Source organism: Myxine glutinosa, chromosome 9, assembly GCF_964187855.1.
Source record: "Myxine glutinosa chromosome 9, kmMyxGlut1.1, whole genome shotgun sequence".
Classification (NCBI taxonomy): domain Eukaryota; kingdom Metazoa; phylum Chordata; class Myxini; order Myxiniformes; family Myxinidae; genus Myxine; species Myxine glutinosa.
In genome coordinates this window covers 32,419,478-32,446,977 of record NC_136269.1, presented here as the reverse complement: position 1 = coordinate 32,446,977, position 27,500 = coordinate 32,419,478, and the positions used below count along the sequence as shown (strand labels likewise).

Here is a 27,500-nt window from a genome sequence, read left to right as displayed (position 1 = left end):
TTCCTCTTCCTTTCTTCTCACCTCCCTCTCAACCATCGTCCTCCTCTCTTTCACACATGCCTTTCCCCATCGCTCATGCTTCAATGCTTCATCCACCCCAAGCCATGCTTCCCATGCTGTACCATCCCCATGACCTCCTCCTGTTGCAACCGCTCCTCCATCTCGTCCACCTTTGCTCTTGCAATCCACTTCCGACTTCCCTTCTTCTCTGGGAGAGCATTCTTTACCACTGCATCACTTGAATCCCGCAACATCATGAACTCCCGCACCCTCACCACCTTAAACTCCTCGGTTAATGATGTCAAGGGAAACTGGAGTTTCCCACCCTGACCATAAAAGACAATGTTCGTCAAACAGCGTGGCACTCCCAACCACCTCCGCACAAACCCGCTCACCACAACCTCCATCCTCTCCACAGGCCCGATTGCAATATCATACATCATCAATGGCCATAATACTCGTGACATCAATCCAAACTTCAAACACCATACCTTCAACTTACCTGGCAAACCACATCCTTCAATCCTCTTCAAACCTCTCAAAAGCTTGTTTCTGACCTCCTCCACTCTTCCCACATCATTCAACTCCACTGTATACCATCTTCCCAAACTCTTCACAGGGGCCTCTACCAATGATGGAACCACCTCCCTCCCAGCTCAAACCTGTGCATGTTATCCACCACTCCTCGTCTCACGACCACTCTCCTCGACTTTCTTGCTTTAAATCCCATTCTTGCGCACCGCATCAACCTTTCCAGTCGTCCCAGTACCTCTACTGCTGCATCAGCGGACTGTTGGACAACTGTCAGGCCATCAATGAAAGCAAACATTGCTGGCAACCTCTGACCAGGGACTAGCTCCACTTCTTTCCCATGTGCACTCACCGCACGTATCAACAACTCCATAACCAGGACAAACAAAATAGGGGAGATGGTACATCCCATCGGGATCCCCACTTCCAACTTCTGCCACTCTGTTACATAGGACTGTGTCGCAAACCGCATCCAAAACTGATCATAATATGCCATCAAAAAATCCCTAAACCTCCGTGGCACCCAAAAGAAATCCATGGCATACCTGATCAAGGCATGCAGCACTGACCCATATGCATTCTCCAAATCCAGCCATACCACCACCACATCCTTCCTTTGCCTCTTTGCCTCCTGTAACACTTGCCAGACCATTGCCAAGTGTTCAATGCAATCTGGTGATCCTGGTATACATACTTTCTGCACAGAACCATCCACAAAACCATTCCCTCTGATGAAGCCTGAGAGCCGTGCCGCAAAGACACTCATCAATATCTTCCCATCTACATCGAGCAATGATATTGGTCTAAACTGCTCCAGTGTCACAGCCTCCTCCTGCTTTGGAATATAAACTCCTTCCGCCCTAGTCCATTGACTGGGCACCACTCCTTGCCTCCATACCACCTTCAGAGCCCTCCACAGATACTGCCTGATGCCTTCACAACTCTTAAACACCTTGTATGGCACTCCACTTGGTCCTGGAGCCGATGCCGCCCGTGCCTTCCTCAAAACTGCCTCAATCTCAGACATCTTTGGCTCTGACAAATCAAATGGAACACCTGGCTCTGTCGGTCAAGTGTGTGTATATATATATATTGTTACGGAACCCGACGTCGGCCTCGGTTCCCGTTATCGAGGGGGGATTAAGCCCCTCGTCTGTTACTGACCGACGTGGTCCCGGGGGTATGACGCCATGCCCGGTCGGCGCTGGGTAGGGTTTTAGGCCCACAAGTCCTATGACCTAAATACCAGCGCTTCCCGGTACGCGAAGAACACCCCCCGCTCACGGCCACAGCGTAATGGATGTTGCGCCGAGTGAAGCGAACTGCGGCGTGAGCCGTTTACCAAGACTAGACCCGATTCCTTAAACGTTGGCCAAATCGTGCCACCGGTGTCCAATGAGGGAAATCACAAAGATGACACGGATGTGAAGAAGAGGAAGACGAAGGCAAAAAGGGTTTGAAAATGCTACTATATTTATTCCTACTATTTACAGGACCAAAATAACCAAGGAAGAAGGAAAGATAATAAAATAAAGACAGAAGGAATCAAGGAGACACAGTGCAACGCTAGCTTACCTACAGTCTTAATTAATACCCCAGGACAAGACAAAGACAGACTACAAGCACACTTACACGGGGGATGATGACAGGAACGGCAGGTGGTGTATGGCTGGAGGGAGAGGAAGGCACGGAGCTGGCTGGAGCTTGACCCCGCACGGGACGTCGGGCTGGATCTCGACGGCCACCGATGCCACCGCAATCTGGCTCCCGTGGGGTAACGGGTCGGAGCTGCCTGGTGGAGCCAACGCTGCCTGGTGGAGTCAAAGCTGCGTAGTACTGCTCTTACTTGCTCTCAGGACTCTCTCTCAATGCTTGCTCTCAGGACTCTCTCTCAATGCTTGCTCTCAGGGCTCCTCTCTTACGCGTCTCCCATCTCTCTCTGAAGCTCGTCTCAAGCTCATCTTTTGCGCGTCTCTCTTCTTTCTCTGAAGCTCGTCTTGACTCATCTCAGCTCGTCTCTCTTGCGTCTCTGCAGAACTCAGAACTCATCTGAGGTGGGGGCGTCTCTCGCGGGTTATATAGGCCACGCCCTTCAACCTTCGCGAACCTACTCGACGGTTCTCCCCACGCCCTCTCAAAGCCAAACCCCTCGTTCTGGGTTGGTCGGCAAGGGCTGGCTCACTCCTCCCCTCTATGACGAGGTGGAGACACGCCTTTCTTCTCCGAGCCGGAGCACATGGCAATGGCGGCGAATGCAGTTGGTAGTAAAGGCTTTAGGAATGGGAATGAAAGGGAATCTACTCTATTTGAATTCGGTGCAATGGAGTATTAATTAATGGAAGACAAAGCCTTAACCTAATACACAGAATAAGGAAATAACTACCAACAAGGAGGAAATCTATGATTGGCTAACGTGATGGTATATGACCTAACTAAGGGACGCCCTTTGACCTTTATATACAACAACTGGAGGAAGGAGGGTGATATTTTACAATTTATTACACAATAAATAAATAAAATTCTCATATCCACAACAATATATATATATATATATATATATATATATATATATATATATATATATATATATATATATATAATATATATATATATATATATATATATAAATATATATATATATATATATATATATATATATATATATTGTATTGGACCATGCACCTGGTCACGGTACTGTCACACAGTGGCCTTCTCAGTTCCTGAGTTAGTACCACAACACAACACAACATATATAATATACCGAAACATCTGGTCAATCTTTCCACATATCCAACAGACAAGCGTAAAAGCAACAGCAACAGAATATGGCGAGTGCTTATGGTTTCATGGTGACATGGTAAATCTGTGAACAACTTGACCGATGACGACGTGGCCATGTTTATACGAGTAATATAGACTAGCAGGAGGACCCGGCGTTGCCCAACGGCAATTTGTTTTCTTTTGTTCCTATTTTTTTGTGGGTACCTAATACACATCCCTACACCTACTAAGCAAAATTTATATGTAATATTGTAAGGAATACACAGAAACAAACAAACACACACACACACACACACACACACACACAGACACGCACACACACACACACACACACAAATCGGGGATAATTTAATTAATAACGCATTTCACATAGCTATAAAGGCTCAGGCCCTATAAAGCAATTTTTAAAAAAAAGAACCAAAAAATCGAACTTTTTCTTCAATTTTTGTTTTGTTTTGTTTTTAACCTATAACACTCTGCAACATTCACTGATGAAACTCTGAAAGTTTGATGAAGATCTGTTCAGCCATCTCTGAGAAAAATGGCGACACACAGACACACAGACAAACGGCTCTCTTAAAATAAAGAAAAGACTTCTCTTTTTTTTGATGTTTTCTCATCGACATCATGCTTTTTGCCACGTTCACTCAATGAATTGCATTATCGTTGCCTTGTTTGAAAAAGACATCACTGGTGGAGGTGTCTGTCTCACACTAAATACGTGAGAGTTATAACAGCTGTAAACTCTACTACATCCCTTTATTCACACATCAGGAAGGTAACCAAGCCTTTAAAAGGTCCACCACTCAGCTGGAACACCAAGAAATTCCAAAGTCAGCAAGACAGATGCAAAACCTGGATCAGAATACACCTTCAACAGTGTTTCACATTGGGTTAAAAATAAGTGGGAATTGGGAAAAGCAAATTAATTCCTGAAGGTAGCACCACAGTTAGGCCAATCAGAAAACAACCACCAGAGGTGTACTGGAGAATGTCAGGATGGCTCAGGGATCATCAGGTAACCTATTAACCATGAGTGTTCTTGCTGTACAAGATGGCCATTGAATTCCCCAAACTCTTCGTTGCATACTTGTTTTAAAAGAATCATCATTGATTAGCAAATTTGAATGAAACGGCGGCGATAAAATATAATTTCCCTGAAGGTATCGAATAAACATGTAAAGTAAGGTAAGTCAAGATGCTCCTGGCAAGAAAAGTGGGGCACATGCCTCACCCTCCCTCCTTGGACATTTTGTTTCTGTATACCGAAGGTTTAAAACTTCCCACAACACCACCACCCAAACAACCCTTTCATATATAAAAGAGATTGAAGAAGGTTATACATGGGGTTCAGCGAGCATCATTTCCCACCTTATAAGTATACTACTCTTACCCCATGATACAGAACTATGTGATGCGTTAAATAACAGGCACCACTCTTAAATTGCACTCACAGGTTACAAAACAGATGAAGTATGAGTGAATTAAATAAACTAGTGAGGTACCCGTGCTACGCACGGGTGGGAGGCCATAAGCAAACAGACAATGCAGAAACGGCGAATGCTAAAGCATGAAACCAATAAATTCCACATTCCTGTAGCACCTTCAGTCGCACATCAGACATGGACAGCAAGTTCGTGAAGGACTTCCATGAAAAACGTACCCGTTCGCAAACAAACGGGTACGTTTGTTCCATACCCAGTCAATGACGAATCTGCATATTGCGATCCGCGAATTTACGTTTAGAAAGTAGAAACCGTCACAGCATTTTGTCATTCACTTGAACTCGATATCTCTTTTTTTCATTCCAAACAGCATAACTCCATTCACAAATACACATTCATATAATAAACTTTTAACAACATTCGTGACATAAACAAATATTTAAATCCTGATGTGAAGTTCCGTACGGGTGGGTGAATACAATTACGAATTCAAAATCGTACTTGTATTCACTCAATTCCAATCATTCATTGATATTTTAACAAAGCGATTAACACGATTAACGTTTAACGATTTAACGTTACGATTGAATGACGGTTGTATTGGGATATTATCAAATCCTCGCATTGCGTAATCTGTCCACTTCCGCATTCGCGGCAGGTTCATAATTGTCATCAAAATCTAAACAGTATTTGTAGAATTTCAATAAAAGCCACATCACTGTTCATATCGGTAAATATTATTCCATCGTGTTTGGAAACACTGGAAAATTGGAAAATTGGGGAAAAAAATTTGGAAAAACAATATAGCCTATTTTACTCCAAGGGGTCCCAGGAATACCCACCCAAAATATCGTTGCGATCAGTTCAGCAGTTTTGGCGGTACCTTCGAACGGGGAGGGAGGAGGGGGAGGAGGCTGTTTCACAGCACCACTTGGTTGTCTGCGACATAAGGGTGAAAGGTGCGAGGAGAGCTCGGCGGGTGAAGTACCAACCGAGAATGAAGGTGTGGAGGTTGAAAGAGGTGACAGTAAGGGAGGCATTAAAAGAGAGGCTGAGTAGGGTCGAGGATGATGTGGTTGAGCTTGAAAGTGGTTGGATGTCAATGAAAGCTAGTCTGTTGGGAGCCGTTGGTGAGGTATGTGGATGGACAAAAGGACCACCGAGGCACTCGGAAACATGGTGGTGGGATGTTGAGGTTGGAAAGAGGGTTGACGAGAAGAGGAAGAAGTTCAAAGAGTGGCAGAAGGCGAAGGGTACGGGAGCAGAAACAGCAGAGCATGAAAGTTATAAGGCAGCCAGGAAGGCTGCAAAGAAAGAGGTAGCAAAGGCGCAGGAGGCATGTAGGAAAATGTTCGGAGAACGCTTGGATTCGGAAGAGGGTCAGAAAGCAGTATTCAGGATTGCAAAGCAGATAGCGAAAGAGAGGTGTGATGTGATGGGGGTGAGTTGCTTGAAGGATGAAGTGGGACAAATCGTTGTCGACCCAGATGGAATTAAAGGAAGATGGAAAAGATATATGGAAATGCTGTTGAATACAGAGAATGAATGGGATGGCAACATAGAGAGTAACCCAGTTTTAGGACCGGCAGAGAAGATAACTGAGAAGGAAGTTGAGGAAGCGATAAAAGCAATGAAGAGTGGAAAAGCGGGAGGGCCGACGGGAGTTGTGGGAGATATGTTGAAGGCAGCAGGAAGTTGGGGTGTGAAGAGAATGACAGAGATCTGTAATCTGGTGGTGAAAGAAGGCCGCATTCCAGTGGATTGGGAACTGAGTACCCTCGTCCCTCTATACAAGGGGAAAGGTGACCCTCTGGAGTGTGGCTCGCACCGAGCGATAAAGTTATTGGAGCATGGAATGAAGGTATTGGAAAGGGTGTTGGAGAGGAGGATAAGGAAGAAAGTGAAGATCGACGAAATGCAGTTTGGATTGATGCCAGGAAGAGGAACGACAGATGCGCTTTTCATTGTGAGGCAGTTGCAGGAGAAGTACATGGATAAGAGGAAGAAGTTGTTTTTTGGGTTTGTTGATCTGGAGAAAGCATTCGATAGGGTTCCACGCAAAGTATTGACATGGGCATTGAGGAAGTTAGGAGTGGAGGAATGGTTGATCAGAGTAGTGATGGCAATGTACAAAAGAGCACGCACAGCTGTAAGGACGAAGGATGGGAACAGTGGTGAGTTTGAGGTGAAGGTGGGAGTGCATCAGGGGTCGGTACTAAGTCCACTACTATTTGTAGCTGTGATGGAGGTGCTGGCTCAGACCGTAAAGGAGGGTTTACCGTGGGAGTTGTTGTATGCAGATGATCTGGTGTTGATTGCGGAAAGTATGGATGGACTGAAGGAAAAGATGAACAAGTGGAAGGAATGTATGGAGACAAAAGGTCTGAATGTGAATATCGGAAAGACAAAGGTGATGGCAAGTGGTAAAGCATGTGGTGAGGTGGAAAGAACTGGGAAGTGGCCGTGTGCTGTGTGCAGGAAGGGTGTCGGAGTGAACTCCATTCAATGTACAATGTGTGCTGAGTGGGTTCATCAAAAATGTAGTGGTCTGAGAGAGTCATTAACCAGTGTGGCAGCTACATTCAAATGTAAGGTGTGCACAGAGGGAGCTGCAGATGGAGGAAATGTTGAGTTGGATCTTGGAGACGGCGTGAAGCTGGAAGGTGTGAAAACATTTTGCTACCTCGGAGACATGCTGAATGGAGAAGGTGGATCAGACTCGGCAACGGTTGCTCGAGTGAGATGTGCATGGAAGAAGTTTCAGGAACTGAGTGGCGTGCTGATGAGGAGGAGAGTGTCGCTGAAGCTGAAGGGAAAGGTGTATGCTGCATGTGTGAGAAGTGTTATGATTTATGGGAGCGAGACATGGGTAATGAACGTAGAGCAGCAACGAAGGCTGGAAAGGGTGGAAATGCGAATGGTTCGATGGATGTGCGGAGTATCGTTGAGAGAGAGAGGAAGACAAATGATGAATTGCGAAAGATGATGGGAATATTGCCTGTGATTGATGCTGTGAAGAGGAACAGGTTGAGATGGTTTGGTGATGTATTGAGGAAGGATGAAAGTGACTGGTTGAGAAGAGTGATGGAAGTTAATGTAGAAGGAAGTAGAGGACGGGGAAGACCGAGAAAGACTTGGCTAAAGATGGTGAAAGAAGAAATGCGGGCAAGGGGGTTAACAAGGAGAGATGCAGAAAATAGGGCAAAATGGAGAAGATTGTCATGGGGACCGCAAGGCTAACCCCCGCTCTAGCAGGGAACATGGCCTTAAAATGCATGTTGTTGTTGTTGTTGTCTTCGAACGGACAGATGGACATTTGGTCAATTATAGTAAGATGAACCAATGGTTCATTTATTTAATTAGTAGGAACATCCTGATAAATTTCCAAATTTGTTGCAGCAGGAGCCTATGTTACACACACACACACACACACACACACACACACACACACACACACACACACACACACACACACACACACACACACACACACACACACACACACACACATGTTATATATATATATATATATATATATATATATATATATATATATATACACATATATATACACATATATATACACATATATATACACATATATATACACATATATATATCCACATATATATACACATATATATACACATATATATATACACATATATATATATATATATATATATATATATATATATATATATATATATATATATATATATATATATATATATATATATATATATATATATATATATACATACATGCATTGAATTACATTGCTATTTTGCCACAATACTTCAAAGTCCTAAGGCTGCCATGAGTCAACCATTCCGTGATAATGAGGTGGGGTTAAGGGAACATCTGGGTTGGGGGTGAGGGGTGTAAACTGCGAAAAAGAAAATCGTATGGTTAGAATTGGAAGGTATGGTTAGAGGTTTCGGGTGAAAGTAAGATGAAAGGGAATGATGATTGGGAGACGGATTTTAAAAATAACTAGAAAGCATCTGAAAATGTAAAGCCTGTTCGCGCATCCGTTTGTATTCAGACGTCTTCTTCTTCTTCCGCATACTCAAATTAATGAAAACAGTTTTTAAAAAAATACAAAAGGAAAATTGATGATTTTATGCAACCTTGACCTTTGACCTTTTGATTTAAAAAAACAAAACAATCAGCTTCTAGCTTTTGATTGGTGAACCAATTCAGTGACGCAACATGCAAATTCTTAAAATTTCAGCTCAATTGGACGAAAATTCATGATTTTATGTGACGCTGACCTTTGACCTTTTAACAAAACTATTAATTTGCCTTCTCCGTATTGTCATAATAAAGCTTTGTTGAAAATTTGATGGCAATAGCTCAAATGCTAAAAAAAAAAAGTTACGGCTCAGACAGACACACACAGACAGATACACAGACAGACAAACAAACAGACAGTACACACAGAAGTGATTACAAAACCCCTTCTCCTGCTGCGCAGGGGATGAGCTAATACGTAACCTGCAGTTTACATCATATATGTCTTTGTGATCCGAGCTGTACCATCACAACCTTTACAGAGCATCAGAGCTGCCTAAGCAGTTTCATTGGCACGGCTTATCATGGGTGGTTTGCCATTGCCTTTCCAGCAATCAGTAAGGGCAGGAATTTGTAATTTGTCACGGGTGCCATTGATAGCTCGCCTACTCTTCGCGAAGGGCACCTTGTGATCTTTTACGCTCACCAACTGGTGCCCGCAGATGGGACGCCAAGGGACGACACGCATCTTCATGAAACACTCTACTTCTGAAACACCGGGATGACAGTTTATAGATGGGTCGGGATTCAAACCCAGATTAGACAGCTTCGAGGCAAGTCCGGGTACCTCTGGGCCATCGTGCCACCCTTACGTCACATGTAAATCGCCCTAGACACAATTAAAGCCTCAAACAACATCAAAACAGAAGGTGTTGGCATGTTAATATTCCCATATGAACTCCCGGGTCATGATGTAGGTGAACCCAGGGTCAAATCCCATATTATATACCCTATGTTTTTGTCAATCGTCTACGATCGTCTTTACAATTCATGTAAAATCACACTGATGTCTATAAAATGTTAGATAGATGTTAATTAGATTTTAAAATTAGATATATGTTAAAAGGGAAAACTAAGACTAACCAAGGCCTCAGAGTACCATCAAGGTAGGATTGCACCTGGTTCAAACATCATGGCATTTCTCATCACAACATCACAATCCTATGCATTCATTACCACAATACACCAATGCCTATCGATGACGTCATACTGTAACATTGCCCCCCCTTTCTGGGAAAAGGACAAAGTTGTGGAAACAGGCAGGTCATGGCTAAGTGTCCTGTCAGAGTAAGACTGACCTGTGGATGTGTAGCAACATCCATCACCAACAACCGAAACAACGTGTGCGGTTTTGCGGCACATAGTGACAGCATTGTGTGATGATGTGGTTAATTGCAAACAGGAATCAATAGCAGCTCTCTTGGGCCTAGGGTTAGGCGGTTACCATGCAGAGGCACACAAAACCAAAATTACCACAATCTTGTCCCGGAGGATGGAAGCGTCATCACTTAAGTGATATATCCAGTAGACATCTCGCAAGCCTGTCATAGTGACCAGCGAACTGCCTAACGTGCAGGCTTCTTAATTCCCCGTTCAGTCGGACATACTGTCAGGACAACGCAAGGCGCGCTTCCATTAGGATGAGAATGGAAGAAGAACCTTCGGTTCCCAAATAGGTGACACAGCATGAAATAGGTGCATGATCACACGTGACCTACCAAGGTCAAAACGGAAAATGCTCCATCACCTTGAATGTCATTGAAAAATGAATCGGTGTTCCCTTACATCATTGATTTCCACGTAAAGGAGCAGTGAACGTATAAATAATCAGGTGGCACAGCAACCGCTCACACGGACTATGGGTCTTGGACACCTGTTTTAGGTTTTGTAATCAAACTTAGCAACACTCATCATCACATATCAACTAGTCATCTTTCTGATCCTCCAGACATGACGAGCACAGTGGGTCCACAACTGCATGCGGTTACCGGTAATCTTCATTCCTGCTAAAGACCCATACCATGCCAAGCGGAGGTCTGTGCCACACCGACGAGCAAGTGCATGAACTTTGGACAGAGTTCATGCTGGACAAAGGCAACCCAGAAAAGATGATGTAAAGCACAATAAAAAAATAAACCACATAAACAGCACAATAACTGCTAATAAATACCATGTGGTGCTTTTTTGTCATTTGTGTCGGATCAACTCTTTACCTGTCTCCCACCTTGAGCGTCTATGTTGACCGTGCAGGTGTGTGCAAATCATATCAGTTTGTGCATCACAGTTGAAATTCGCATCTCACTTTGAATTCAAGCATTCCCTCTCCATTTTGTACGCAAATGCGTTGGTGCAGGGCTCTCCAGGCTGAGATGTGCACCAGGGCATTCATTCATTCATTCAATCATTCATTTGTGTACTAGAGCATCGGTTCTTCCAAAGCTGTTTCTTGGCATCAGGTCATTCATTCATTCATTCAATCATTAATTTGTGTACTCGAGCATCGGTTCTTCCAAAGCTGTTTCTTGGCTAGGGTTACAATCCTGGACCGCTTGTGACAGGCCACTCAGACAGGTCATTCAACCAAACATTGCACCTCCATTCCTGGCTATCGTCACAAACGGCACAAAAAGCATTCGACACAGGTGGGTCACCAAAGCAGCGTTCATCGAACGTGAACGTGTTGTTGAACTCCGATGCACCGCGTGCACATTTAGCGGATTCGTGAGATCCGCTGCGACGTGGGAGCAACACAGGCGGAACATCTCATAGTTGTACACATATTCGACACAGCCTCGTCTTTACTGGGTGCCGGCCAGAAAGGAATACCGAAGAACAGAGCAAATGGAATGCTTTCAGTATGACCGTCTGTCTGGCTGTCTTTGCTTACGACGTTTCAACAAGAAAGTACTCACTCGGTCCTTCAAATCACTGCCAACTCATTTGCGCTTGCAATTCCTTGCAGAGTAAACATCCTCACAAGTGAATGCAATTAGAGGCACGAGAAGCCTTTTTGTGCATAATCAGAAAAAAAGCAAAGAGCTCTTGGCTTACATGTCCGGCCTGACAAAGAAGAAAAACAAACAAACGAGGCAACGAAAGCATCTTGGCGAGCAATGGCAACCCTTTATGCTGTCTCACAGGCCATGACAGTAATGTGATTAGAAAGCTGTGTTGGTCTCCTTGCTGTACCCAGATCGCCCAACACAGGTTTTGACTATAGATAACTTCAGGGAAACCCTATTCATGTCTATGGTCATACCTGAAAGACCGAGGAAGGCTTAAGAGCACAGGCAACAAGCTAAGATCTTACGCACCAAGAGCTCATGGTTCCAACTCCACCTTGAACATGCTTTCAAATCCACTTTCAACTTCAGGGATTTATCACTCATTTCCTATGACACCGTATCTCATTCACACCTCCAACTCATCCTCACTTCCTAACAGTTCCCTTATGTCACTGCTAATTCCTGCAAATGCAATCTCTTGTTCACTTTGTTTTGCGTCACCGAAGTCCAGGACCTATTCGGTGGAAAGCATGTTCTGCGACAAGGATGGGCCTTACAATCATGCAAACAACCAATTGACCATCAAGCCAATCAATCACTGAACCCTGCAAACAACTCACCAAACAACCAACTGAGCCATGCCCGCTGGTGGACCTAGTCCCGCGCCGCATGCTACCCACCGGCCGCGCCGTGCTCGCGCTTGTGACAAGCCTCTCGTGCCGCTCCAAGCAATGCTTCATGGTCGTCAGCAGGAACCTGCACGCCGATATCCACAGGTGGTGCAGGAACCTCAGGCTCACAGCGGGGCGATGGTGGAGATCCTTCAAAAGCCTTGCTGGTGCAGATTCCACCATTACAACCTTTGCGCTTGTGCTGGATGAAGAGCAGGATGTCGGCAAGTGGGAAGGTCAGCTGACATTGTCCACACGTCAACAGGTCGTGGTCAGCAGAAACACCCGTTTCTGGAAGTGCTACCTCGCTTCTTCCAGCCTCTTCCTCCTCTTCATCATCCTCATCCTCATCTTCACCAAGCAGGGCTTCCACCCTCTCGGGTTCAGCTGTGGGAACACATCACACAAAATGGTGGACTTGTGTCAGTTACTTGTAGTTTTGAGGATGCTTCGACCATTTTATCAAAGCCTGGCAGAGGTTTATGGGTATTTAGAAAACCTAGCTTGTGGTAATTCAAGAAAATGCCATTATTTATTTCTATCTCGTCGTTAGGTGACGAGAGAAGCCCATGCTGTTAATATACTCAAAGAAGTTCCGCGAGCTCAGTTTTCCACCTTTAACTGAGATCAGCTTCCATTCAGCATTCCAAATCCTAGATTCTGTGTCATCCTGAATCTGAAAGGAGCCAAATGAAGTGGTTTTGTCGAAACAAGATTCCATTTTCAGCGACTCAAGACGTCAATGTCCCAATTATATCTTTAGGGTCCAAAATTAACTTCTCAAACCAAAATGGATTTGTGTCTCTAAGACCTTACAGGAAAACGTTAAGAGGCCTTCTTTTCTGAAATGGAACACCACCCGAGAAACGTTTGACATGCTTCAGTTAATAATAAAATAATAGCATGGGCCTTACCAAAGGCTGACAATGTGCAAAAGGAAGGGGCAACCGCATGCGCACACCACAAACCTGAGCAGCATTATTGCTGCGGTGTCCCCTGTAGGCTTTTCGAATGCAAGCTCCGCTATGTTTTATTCTTTTCTCATTCTCAGCACTGATTCATGGCCCACCTGAGTGTCTTCGCAACCAAATTCCCAGGAGAACAATATGATGCATCGTACAAGATCATCAAAACATCCTATTGCCTCGTACATGACCCATGGTGTCAAATGCGTCACGATTTGGATTTGTGAAAATAAAGAGTTTGCCAACTCATCTTCAAGAAATGTGACACTCTTTATACTTCACATATTATTTGTCAATAAAATTCCTTCGCTCCCTTTCTCTACCAATTTCTTCCATACCCCTGCAGGTTTTGCGCCTTTCGAAGAGCATCATTAAAAAAAACTATTCGTTTGCACATTCATCGATTCAAATTGATGAAAGTTTGCCTTTTGGGAGGCAATTCACTTGTATATACAAAAAGGATCATAGTATTGCCATAATATTTCAAAAGTTATTCATTTGTCACAAAATCCTGAAGTTGAACGATCAGTTTGGAGGTTCCGGTAACCCTTCGTGAGACTCGGCTTCACCGCTCACCTCCAGAACCAGGTTCACCGCTCACCTCCAGTGGAAGGAACCTTCTCGCCGAATCAATACACAATCCCACTCTTCCCTCCGGGGATTCAACTTGGCAGTGCACCACTATTTCAGGTCATCCTCCATGCATACCCATAATCTTTGCTACCCCCGTAAATCCCCCCCCCCCTACTTTCGCCATGAAGGTAATTGCATGCTGCTATGTTTCCTTCTCCGTTCTCTCCCCTCCTCCTGTGCTGCTCATTCCTTTGCCTGTTGCATCCACATTCTGCCCCACATTCACTGGGTGACCTTCGTTCGACCTTATACCACCTCGTTCTTCTTTGAGCCCAGAATTTGTTGGTTTAAAAAGAAAGTTAAGAATGGATTGCGCGGTGACCGATTTTGAGCGTAACATTTGCTTCAATCCGTAATCCATATGCACAATAATTGGACTCACACTGCACAATAATTGGACAAAACATCCCGTTGAGTGTTTGCTTATTTGCAGGAGTTGTTTGTCTTGAACGACATTTTCATAAACAAAAATATCTGCAATTTTGTCACTCTTCATTAACATCCTGTAAATAAGCTACAACTCGATTTTGAACTGTTTTACAACTTTGTAGTTCAGGGCAATGAAGGAGGTTTGTTTGCAAGTTCATTTGGAAGTTCAAGTCGGTGTAAATCCGGATTCTAATCAGGTGTGTCGCGCAGTTTACTTTCGCCCTAGGATAGTTTTGAAAGCAAGGAACAATCGCTCTCCATAATCCGAAAATGAATCTTAGCAAGGTGAGAACATGGTGGGTATATACCACACGTTGTACAAGGAACACCTCTTGAGGTTTTGCACACCTTATGTTCTACAGAAGACAGATGACATCGTCTGACAAACTTTTAAGACGCCCTCTCTGTTTCCTGAGCCCTCAGGTAGATAAAATCCACCCACTCTACCTTTATACGTTGGCCAGAATTTACCCATCGGCCGAAGACAGGACAAGTCGTGTTGGAATAGAACACACGTGCGATTTTCCCACATGACACAAAACATGTGACATGACATGTCAGAATTCTGTAAGTGGTGTACAGTACAATGTCAAGCTATGTCCCACATGACACAAAACATGTTTCGTTGATTTAACTGAGGTATAAGGTGAGCAGACACTGCCTACCATACCATATGTAGAACATGAACATGAACATGCCTTGCTTTCCTCCAGAGATTGATCGCAGGCTGATGAAAGAGCTTGTACATATATACTGCATGTGGGACTAAGACGAAGGAGTAAATGAGGAAAGTAACATAGTACCTGGGCTTTCAACATGGGATCCTGTTTCATGGGATATGTGCTGAGATTGGGAGCACGAAATAGGCCAACCTAAAACATGTCTATTGGCATTGTGTACAATTTCTGTTCTATACAATACAACATGCATATGTCGGCAGACTTTATAAAGACATGTTTCGACGCCATATAACTTATTGTACATGACATGTATAATGGGTTTCAATGCCACACGACTTGTACATAACATGTATAATGTGTTTCCATGCCACATGACTTGTTGTACATGACATGTGATTTGTTGCAATGCCATGTGACTTGTTGCAAATGACATATATGATGTGTTTCGATGCCACACAACTTGTTGTACATTACATGTGATTGGTTTCAATGCCATGTTACTTGTTGCAAATGGCATGCATGATGTGTTTCAATGCCACACAACTTGTATGTGACATGCATGATGTGTTTCGATGCCACACAACTTGTTGTACATTACATGTGATTGGTTTCAATGCCACGTTACTTGCTGCAAATGACATGCATGATGTGTTTCAATGCCACACAACTTGTATGTGACAAGTATGATGTGTTTCCTTGCCACACGACTTGTTGTACATTACATGTGATTTGTTTCAATGCCACATGACTTGTTGCAAATGGCATGCATGATGTGTTTCAATGCCACACAACTTGTATGTGACATGCATGATGTGTTTCGATGCCACACAACTTGTTGTACATTACATGTGATTGGTTTCAATGGCACGTTACTTGTTGCAAATGACATGCATGATGTGTTTCAATGCCACACAACTTGTATGTGACATGCATGATGTGTTTTCTTGCCATACGACTTGTTGTACATTACATGCGATTTGTTTCAATGCCACATGACTTGTTGTTAAAGGACATGTATGATGTGTTTCGATGCCACACAACTTGTTATACATGACATGTATGATGTGTTTCGATGCCACACGACTTGTTGTACGTGACATGTATGATGTGTTTTGATGGCACGTGACTTGTTCCACATGACATGCATGATGTGTTTCGACATCATGTGAGTTATTGCACATGACATTATGATGTTTCGAAGCCACGTGACTTGTTTAATTTGACATATATGATGGGATTCGATACCATGAAGACATGTTGCACATAACATGTATGATGTGTTTCGATACCACGTGACTTGTTTCATAAAACATGAATGATGTGTGTCAATGCCACACGACTTGTACATGACATGTGATGTGTTTTGATGGCACGTGACATTGAAAATGATATATGTGTATGATGTGTTTCGATGCCACACGACTTGTTGTACATGACATGTATGATGGGTTTTGTGTCGCGTCACTTGTTTCATATGACATGCGGCAAATATTTGCCAACTTTGTCTCAAATGACATTTTAAAATGTTTGAATTACGTACTGTACAGTACTTTTGGTGAATGGTACACCAACTCTGAAATACAACACAACGGATATACACACGATAGTGTCTTAATCACCGAGCACCCCCTCCCCTTCAGACTAGAGTATAATCCCCTGCCCCCCAGCACCCCCTCCCTTTCAGAATTGAGCATAACCCCCAGCAACCCCCCTTCTCAGACTCGAGCATAACCCCCTGGCCCCCAGTACCCCCCTCCAGACTAGAGTATAACCCCCTGACCCCCAGCAACCCCTCCCCTTCAGGCTCGAGTATAACCCCTAGTACCCCCTCCCTTTCAGAATTGAGCATAACCCCCTGGCCCCCAGTACCCCCCGCCCCCCTCCAGACTCGAGTATAACCCCCTGACCCCCAGCAACTCCTCCCCTTCAGGCTCGAGTATAACCCCCTGACCCCCAGCAACCCCTCCCCTTCAGACGAGTATAACCTCCAGCACCCACTCGAGTATAACCCCAAAACCAGCCCTGGTAAATCACAATAGTCCTCATACAGTTCTTCACGTATATAATAATAGAGTTAAGAAAGAAAAAGGATGAACTGTCAACTGTGATGAACCCAAAAAAGCACAGACCATATAAAAACCTAGAAAGAGCACAAATAACAACAACAACAACAACAACAACGTAATAATGAAAACACCCCGGAATGAAAGATTATAAAAGGAACATAAACATCTTGTAAAGAGCGACTGGTGTGTGTGTGTGTGTGTGTGTGTGTGTGTGTGTGTGTGTGTGTGTGTGTGTGTGTGTGTGTGTGTGTGTGTGCGCGCACACCTTGTGTGTGAAACCATCATGGCAGGCATCCAGTAATCGCAGCAACATTACCCTAATGAACACGCAAAAGGCTAGAGAGGCATTTCTCTTTCATTTCAACGTTTATTTCTAATTGTTAGCGCTTTCTACACTTACGTGGCCTACATTCATCGACTATTACCTGGGCCCTACAGGGAACCAATTCGAAAATTTCAATTTCCAACCTTTATTATTTGATAAAAATTACCGAACAGGGAAAATGAACCGATAAACTTGTTCAAGTACTGGCTACAGGCGAACGATGCCACTTACAAACGAACATGGCTTCATCATACAGGTGGAATAAGCCAAAGGTGCACGTCGATAAGAAAACATGAACTGATGGAAATATAATATGAAAGAAGCACTTCATTTGGTTCAATTTCTGGTGAATTAATAGGTGGTCAACTCCTGAGAGCAAATTGTAACCTCACTCGGTTTTAATCCCATATATGTCTGAGTTAATTTACCTGTTATGTCATTACGTCCTTGTATTGAAGGTAACGCGTGTACAATAATCCATACTGCGAGAGCCACAGTTACTGTGGAGGTCGATAACGAATATAATGGATGCCCTGCATTGGGACCTAGTGCTGAAAGCTTCCTCGATGGGGTCCTGGCACGTGGTCTTGCCTCCTGAGTCGCAAACCATGCAGGTGGACAATGAGGGTGAAACAGGTGTTGGATACGTGGCCATATGGGTAGATGGAAACTTCTAATCCTGCAATTTGTGGAATATTTTACAATTAATTAATTGATGTGTATATATTAAAGGAGCAAGGACTCTAAACTGACTATCCTAGGTTCCAATCCCGACCCAGCTTAGAAACCGCCATCGCTCTGTTTTGCAAGCATGGCGAGTCATCAATGCGTCTGCTGTCCCTCGGATGGACGTGAAACAGGCATTCCGTCTACCATCATTCGTTTTGTGATTGTCAAATGTCCCACGTTGTCCTTCGTGAAGAGTAGGCGACCTATCGCCGGCACTCTGAACAAATTACAGATTCCTGCGCCACCCTTGGTCAAACGTCAGGCCTGGCCAACCGCTTCGTGAAAGACCGTGGGAATCATCATGTCTGTTGAAGAAGAAGAAGACATATATATATATATATATATATATATATATATATATATATATATATATTAATTTTCAAGTAAGAGTATGGGAAATTTAGGGACTGACAGGGAACCTGTCACACATGTTGAACTTCTCAGCTTACAGAATACCTGTGCAATGAAGGGGAAGGGGGAGGGGGGGTCACCTTGCACATCCCCGTGATTGGATGCACAACATATGGAGACGCACGTGTTGTTCCTGGCAGTGTTCCTTCATGGAAGCCAGGTCATTGCGGTGTCGTCTCACGATTGGGGGATCGGTGTAACTCGGTGAGCGGACCTGCCTACCTGCACGTGAGCTTGTTTGCGTTGCGATCGAGTCCACGATACATGTGCGCCATGGCAGGTGAACATGAGCAACATAGTGTCCTACAGAAGTGTAAGTGTCCAAGATAAACCAGTCGAAGTACCAGATAGGAAACTTGGAGTGTCTTCATTTGATACAAGGTTCGAACTACCTGCATGGTTGAACAACACCTTCAGATTTAAAATCCAACATCATGTGAACGGTTTTATAAATGGTACGCTTGCATGAGCCATATATCATATATATATATATATATATATATATATATATATATATATATATATATATATATATATATATTCTATGTAGCAAAGCGAGCTTGAGAAAAAGAGGAATTCTCCAATAGTGAACATTACATCAATTAAAATGAAATATATCTCAGCAAAGGTGAAAGGAAATAAAGAGCATTTCGCGACATTTATCAAAATCGCAATTTTTACAACAAAAAAAAAATGAACTAAACGACAGAATGAAATCCCAAGCTGATCTGCCATGACGATCGACAACAAATCAATTAACCAGGAACGTGCACGTTCGTGCGGCAAAGCATTTCCCGGCTACTCCGTGCACACGTGAACATTTCAGGTTAAGTTGGAAGTCGCATGAAACACTTCGACATGATGTCGTGCATATTATCAGGAAGTTCATAGACCACGATTATTCCATTAGCACTGGCAGAGGTCAAAATAATAATCCTTGGGGAGTAATGGGGGAGGTAGGGTGGGGGGGGGGGGGGCTAGGATGACTTGTACGTATTTCCAGGGTGTACATGTAGGTACGTCAGGTATTTTTTGTTGTTATCAGTTGAAGGTTGATAAAGGTATGCTCACCGCCATGGGAAGCAAAGCAAAGCTGACGTTTCGAACATTCGCCCTTCCTTCGGAGCATCGAGGAAGGGGTAACAGCCAAAACGTCAGCTTTGTCTCCTTTCCCAAGGCAGTTTGCAAACCTTTGTCAAGCTCCAGTTGATCAAAAACAGACCGTTCGAATTGTCCACCGACGGTAACCGTCTCGTGTTCTTCGGTTCCCGAGATTATCACCAACAATCACACGCAACAAATCGCACGCAACACATCGCATGCAACAAAGTGCACGCAACAAAGCGCACGCAAACAAATTACACGCAGCATATCGCACACAACAAATTGCATGCAACAAAGCACACACAACAAAGCGCGCGCAAACAAATCACACGCAACAAATCGCATGCAACAAATCGCACATAACAAAGCTCACACAAAAAAGCGCGCACAAACAAATCACACGCAACAAATCGCACGTAGCATATCGCACACAACAAATTGCATGCAACAAAGCGCACACAACAAAGCGCGCGCAAACAAATCACACGCAACAAATCACACGCAACAAATCGCATGCAACAAATCGCACATAACAAAGCGCACACAACAAAGCGCGCGCAAACAAATCACACGCAACAAATCACACGCAACAAATCGCATGCAACAAATCGCACATAACAAAGCTTACACAAAAAAGCGCGCACAAACAAATCACACGCAGCATATCGCACGCAACACATCGCATGCAACAAAGTGCACGCAACAACGCACACGCAAACAAATTACACGCAACAAATCGCACGTAGCATATCGCACACAACAAATTGCATGCAACAAAGCGCACACAACAAAGCGTGCGCAAACAAATCACACGCAACAAATCACACGCAACAAATCGCACGCAACAAATCGCACGAAACAAATCGCACGCAACAAAGCGCACACAACAAAGCGCGCACAAACAAATCACACGTAACATATCGTACGCAACAAATCGCACGCAGCAAATCGCATGCATCCTCAGTGCCGAGAACCAAATTCAATCGCGTTTATGCGAAGCTGCCGGTTATTGCGCTCATGTCGCCGTGCATATTGGGCTAAAGATAAAGAGCGATGAGAAGTTGCATCAGGCCCGGATTACTGTAAGTGTAAAGATGGCTTTGTGCCGCCACTCCCCTTGAGTCAGCAAGAAATCGCAATTACGAGGAAGGCGGCACGGACACCATTTCTGATTCATTTCGCACAATTGTGTCCTTCAGGTTTATTTTGTATCGAAAGTACGCTCGGTAATTGCATTTCATTAGGTGCATTTGAAGCCATTCACCGCCAATGAACGCGTTGCCCTGAAAGTGCCGCGTACACGGAAAGGAAGGCGAACCCCCCCCCCCCCCCCCTCCAGTGCACGGCGGGGGCACTTGTACGCACACGCACGACGAGCGTCTCGAGCGCCGTGCACACGTGTCCGTCGCCGTACATATTTCACACTTGATTACGCGAACACGCGTCTAATCACGTTTGGGATGGGGGAGTTGGGGGAGGCGGTGAGTAAACATACATATATATATATATATATATATAAATTTGCTGAATCTGATGCACCTTGACCTTTCAACGAGAGTTCACCGATGACGTATCAATCAATGATCCGTGTTAAGGATCCATGCCGCACGCAGGAGTGTTCAAGAAACGGGAGCAGTGGATGGGATTGAGCGGGAGGTGGAGAGGGGGGGGGGGCGTCGCCCCGCGTCGTTTATTGCGCTTCACACGAGTGTAACATGGAGACGGACGAATCAATCAGACGGTAAAAGCACGAGCTTGAAGAGGAGAAACAACCGGTGCGGGTCGAGGAGACTCATCGAGCATGAAGCGAAAACTCACACACACACACACACACACACACACACACACACACACACACACACACACACACACACACACACACACACACACACACACACACACACACACTCACACACATATATATATATAAGTAAATAAATAAAGCGCTCCTAATGATCCCATCGGTGGGTTCACGTCGCGAGCTATGCACGACGGGCGACATCTCTCCCCCCGTACGCTTTACAAGCTGTGCAGCCCGTGCTTTGAAAATGCCAACGAACCGTGCACCTCCGAGGAGCCTTGCAGACGCACACTTATCCCGATCGGGCAGGTAAATCCTCATTGCCTTTGCGATTAACCTGGGGCGATTCCGATGCGCCTTGCAATAAATCGCACCTTTAAATCACCGCGGGTTCCTCGATACCTGCGCGTACTCCAAAAAGCGCAGACAAAACGAGCACACACCTGTCCCACTCCCCTCCCCCCTTTGATGCGGCGAGGAGCGTCGGTCGCGAAAAGCACGCGCACGTGAGCACAAAAAGTTCAGGATAACATGGATATGTGTCCATCGTTATCGATTGTTGGACATGGATATTGACAAAGCTGATCGATATACATCCCTCTATAGTAAAGCTCGCACTCTTCGCTGTGCGCATTCGATCTACAGTGCTGTGTTCGTGCGGTGCAGATATACAGGGAAAATCTTTACCTGCTTGGGGAATGCGGTCAGACGAGACGTGCACGTGCGGGTGGGGGATCAACCTCGAGAACACTTTAGGATTCCAAAAACGACTCTATATATGATGATGATTACACTATGGTAACCTACTGTATATATGGTACTGATTACACGATGGTAACCTACTGTATATATGGTACTGATTACACGATGGTAACCTACAGTATATATGGTACTGATTACTCTGTGGTAACCCACTCTCTATATGGTACTGATTACACAATGGTAACCTACTGTATATATGGTACTGATTACACCATGGTAACCTACTGTATATATGGTACCGATTACACAATGGTAACCTACTGTATATATGGTACTGATTACACCATGGTAACCTACTGTATATATGGTACTGATTACACAATGGTAACCTACTGTATATATGGTACTGATTACACTATGGTAACCTACAGTATATATGGTACTGATTACTCTGTGGTAACCCACTCTCTATATGGTACTGATTACACAATGGTAACCTACTGTATATATGGTACTGATTACACCATGGTAATCTACTGTATATATGGTACTGATTACTCTATGGTAACCTACTCTATATTTGGTTCTGATTACTCTATGGTAACCTACTCTATATATGGTACTGATTACTTGATGGTAACCTACTCTATATATATATAGACCATATATGTACCATAGTACCATATATGGTACTGATTACTCTATGGTAAGCTACTCTATATATGGTACTGATTACTCTATGGTAACCTGCTGTATATATGGTACTGATTACTCTATGGTAACTTACTCTATATATGGTACTGATTACTCGATGGTAACCGACTGTATATATGATACTGATTACACGATGGTACCCTACTTTGTATATGGTACTGATTACTCTGTGGTAACCTACTGTATATATGGTACTGATTACTCTATGGTAACCTATTCTACATATGGTACTGATTACTGTATGGTAACCTACTCTATATGTGGTACAGATTACTCTATGGTACCCTACTCTGTATATGGTACTGATTACACTATGGTAACCTACTCTATATATGGTACTGATTACTCTATGGTAACCTAGTCTACATATGGTACCGATTACTCCATGGTAACCTACTCTATAAACGGACCTCTCTGCTCAACTCCATCGGTTTCTCACTAATCACCTCCACCTGCCTGGTTGTCTCCACTTTGTCAACAGGTATGAAGCATACAGCATGAGTACACCTTTCCTGTCAATATACCTGATACGCGAGACGACACATGATACGCACGAACTCATCGCAAGGTACGATTGCATGGTAAAAATGTAATCCTTTCAGGAGCTCATGTCCGACGCCAATTGTCATCCGACAGATCGAGCATCGAGGGGACATCACTGCAATGCCGAGAACAATTTTCTCACGTATCCCGACGTGTCCGCTACGGTCGTCGTGCACCTGATGTTCTCCACAACTTGCAATGGCGACATGTGATGAGAGAAACACAAGATCTTAGGAAGTATTCCTGATGTGCGAGGATACATTCCCGTGTTCGGGAGTATCATCCAGTGTGTGCGCATGTGTGTGCGCGTGTGTGTGCGCGTGCGTGTATGCGCATGTGTGTCTCCACGAATGTGTGTCCATGTTTGTCTGTGTATGCATGTGTGTCTGCGTGTGTGTGTGTGTGTGTGTCTCTCCATGTGCGTGTGCTAGAATCTGATGACGTGTGACCTAATCTGTGCACTTATGCCAGGATATGTTCGCATGTTCGTGTGTGGGGTGGAATTTGTTCGCACGAGTCAGAATCTGTTCGTGTGTGTGTGATCTAATAGGTCCACATGGGCGCCAGGATACACGAGGTATGTCCGTGCGTGATGGAATGCGTCCGTGCATTCCATCATGTGTGCTATATTCTATCAGTGTGTGATGCTAGGTGTCCACACGTACAAACGTATCAGATTAAGTCCGTGTGTAGCAGAATCTGTGTGTATGTATCAATATGTGCCAATATGTGATGGTGCTCATGCTGCCAAGTGTGCGTGCCCCGAAAGCACCTCCAGCGCTCTCAGCTCACTATTGTGCATCTACTTGAGTTTCGAATATGCTCATTAAAGATCAAATTAACACTCCGTTTGCTATAACCCATCATTCATTTAGCCTTTCATACGCTCCCAGTAATACCGACATTTATCTTGTATGCAGCTGTCAATATTAAAGTAAAGGAATAACCATCTACGTGATGATGAATGTTGCTTGTTCTCCCACTATGTCCGACTCGGACTGTTTGATGCATTTGAAGAGCCGTTCGACGGGCGGGAGTCTTGGGGGGGGGAGGAGGGAAGGGGAGGTGGGGGATTCCGACTCTGTACGGTTAATCATGAAAATGAAATGTACTGGTAGTTCCACGAGTTGGGGTAACTGATGTACGTGGAACAGCACGGCGGGCATGGATTTGCTGTGCAATGCAACACACACACACTTACATAGAAACATAGATAGATAGATAGATAGATACACACATACATACACACACACATACATACACATACATACATACATACATACATACATACATACACACATACATACACACAAATACACACACACATACATACATACATACATACACACACAAATACACACACACATACATACATACACACACACATACGTACACACATACATACATACACACACACAAATACACACACATACATACATACATACACACATACTTTGACAAACACAGACACACACACACACACACTTACATACATACATAGATAGATAGATACACACACATACACACACACGTACATACATACATACATACACACATACTTTGACACACATACATACATACATACATACTTTGACACACACACACACACACATACATACATATGCAAACATACTTTCATAAATACACATACATACATAGATACAAACATACATATACACACATACATACACACACACACGCACATACACACGCACACACACACACACACATACATGCATATGCACACACATATAGACATACATACATACTTGGACACACACACATACATACACACATACATGGACATACATACACACATACATGGACAAACACACATACATACACACATACACTTGCATAGCTACACATAAACACACATACACACACACAGCTACACATAAACACACATACACACACACACACACACACACACACACACACACACACACACACACACACACATAAATACATACACAAATAGACATACACAAACACAGACACACAGACACCGACAGAGACACACACATACACAATTACACACACAATCATACACACACAAAGAATGCATGATACATGTAATGACAAGACAATACGACGGCACCGATCGGGTTTCGAGGCCACAATAAGTGAGGGAAGGGATGCTAGGAAGAGTGCAGGGAGCGCACGGAGAGTCCAGGGAAATCAGCAGAAGCACGCGGAGCGCACGGGGAGCGCACAGGGAGCGCACGGGGAATGCATCGCCTCCGTGTCGCCCGCCCAACACCTGCCCAAACGGACCCCACTGGTGCCGTGAGCCCCGCACTCGCCTCGGGCTCTCGGCGACCAATGCTTTGCAAAGACGCCGACTCCGGAGACGCTCCGAGTCCAAGAAAGTATCGGCGGCCAAAAACAAGGGGCGAGCGGAACGAAGCATCTTTCTGCGCTCGCCCCCCCCCTCCTCCTCCTCCGCTCCCCGACGCCCCCCCCCCTGCTGCCGCTCGCTCCTTCTCGCCGGGATTTTTTTTTTTTTCAAAAAGTGAGCCGTAAATTCGAGCAGAGAACAGAGCGAGATAAGGATGGAGGAGGCGAACCAAAGAAGCGCAAGACGGACCGCAGGACTTACGCGAGAGGTCCCGCTTGCTCAGGTGCTGTGGCTTGCCCTGCTTGCGGCGAGACATGGTGCGCGCGCCCGGCCGCGTCACATTCGGCGGTGGCGCGAGGCCGGTCCGGAGCAAATCAGCTCCTCAATGGCCGCGCGCGACATAAAATAAATCGGAAATAATACAAAGATGGCGGGCGGGGGGTTGGGGGGGAGGCGAGGGAGACGGATTGTGGGATAGCAACGGCGTGGAGCGCGACGCGCGAGGGGGCTGCAACCTCCAAGTTCAAGTACACGACGTGCGCCTGCTCCCCTCCCCTCTCCTCCCCTCGGTCCCTCCCCCTCCCTCGAACTTGGACGTCAGCCCGCGGCGGCGAGCGGCGCACACCAGCGGACCGGCGGCGGATCCGCTAAGCGCCGCCCGTGTACGCACGAGCCGCGTCGCCCGTAAAGCCGACGGCCGGTGATGGAGAGGAGGACTGGGAGGGCGGGGGAGGTGTTTGTAGGAGGGTGTGTGTTGAGGGGGGAGGTTGGCGGTGAGGGGAGGGGAGGGGTTCGCGCGAATCCACGAAGCAGAGCGCGCGGTCCCGCCGAGCGCAGCACCATTGATCTGCGGCATCGACAGCAGCTGGTCCGATGAAATATCGAACGGTGGACAAGCAAAGTCCAATTTAAAGGTAAATATAGGTACTTTATGTTAACGAATCACGTGGTTTGATAACGATGGGGGGCGATGATGCGGGGGGGGGGGGGGGAGGAGGTGAGTGAGGGGTCCGCGCTGCCCTCACCGCCCCTGTCTATGTCCCCCACCCTTCATCCTCTGATTATTCCGAGGCTTTCAAAGTCACGCAGGCGAATCGGGCCGGGGTTAGGCCCGGCGACCTCGGTATTATATTGACCGGCGAGCCCATTAAAGTGACCGACCGAGTAAGATGCGAAGCTCTCTAAGGTTAGCCGCCATAGATCGTATCGATCCGTCCGCTCTTTTCACTCGGCCTGTCCCGCGCTCCCGATCGATCCCACCATCCTTTTGATGGCGGACACGCGGTGCTCGCGCCGGCGACAATGTCCCGCCAAAAGAGTCCGTGCGCTATTTGCGGCTCAACTTCGCGATTTCAGACACGTCAAGTAGTCGAGAGAGCGTCTGCCGTGTTCCCACGAGCGCTTGTGAGTTCAGGACATGGAGTATCGGTGTGGGTATGAGGTCTCCCGGTGACCAATAGGCACGTTCCCTTTGGCTTATGAATTCCCTGAGAGTTGAATACACGAGCGGGAATCCCCAGTCCCTTTGGGTTTTTTTTTTTAAACCG

The 27,500-nt window shown here is 45.1% G+C and overlaps 2 protein-coding genes across 2 annotated transcripts in view; one reads left to right on the top strand and one right to left on the bottom strand.

Moving 5' to 3' along the window:
• BCL11A (BCL11 transcription factor A) overlaps nt 1-19,045 on the bottom strand; it is a 314,219-nt gene extending 295,174 nt beyond the window's left edge. Inside the window, exons 1-3 of the mRNA XM_078785089.1 lie at nt 18,971-19,045; nt 18,037-18,202; nt 12,520-12,897 (exon numbers count right to left, since the gene is read on the bottom strand). Coding sequence (XP_078641215.1) covers nt 12,520-12,897; nt 18,037-18,202; nt 18,971-19,045 — 619 coding nt within the window. The remainder of the gene's footprint in view (nt 1-12,519; nt 12,898-18,036; nt 18,203-18,970) is intronic.
• Nucleotides 19,046-19,481: 436 nt separating this feature from the next.
• Nucleotides 19,482-27,500, top strand: part of LOC137435494 (uncharacterized) — a 58,898-nt gene continuing 50,879 nt past the window's right edge. The window contains exons 1-3 of the mRNA XM_078785088.1: nt 19,482-19,561; nt 23,551-23,637; nt 26,732-26,867. Of these exons, the coding sequence (XP_078641214.1) occupies nt 19,482-19,561; nt 23,551-23,637; nt 26,732-26,867 (303 nt within the window). The remainder of the gene's footprint in view (nt 19,562-23,550; nt 23,638-26,731; nt 26,868-27,500) is intronic.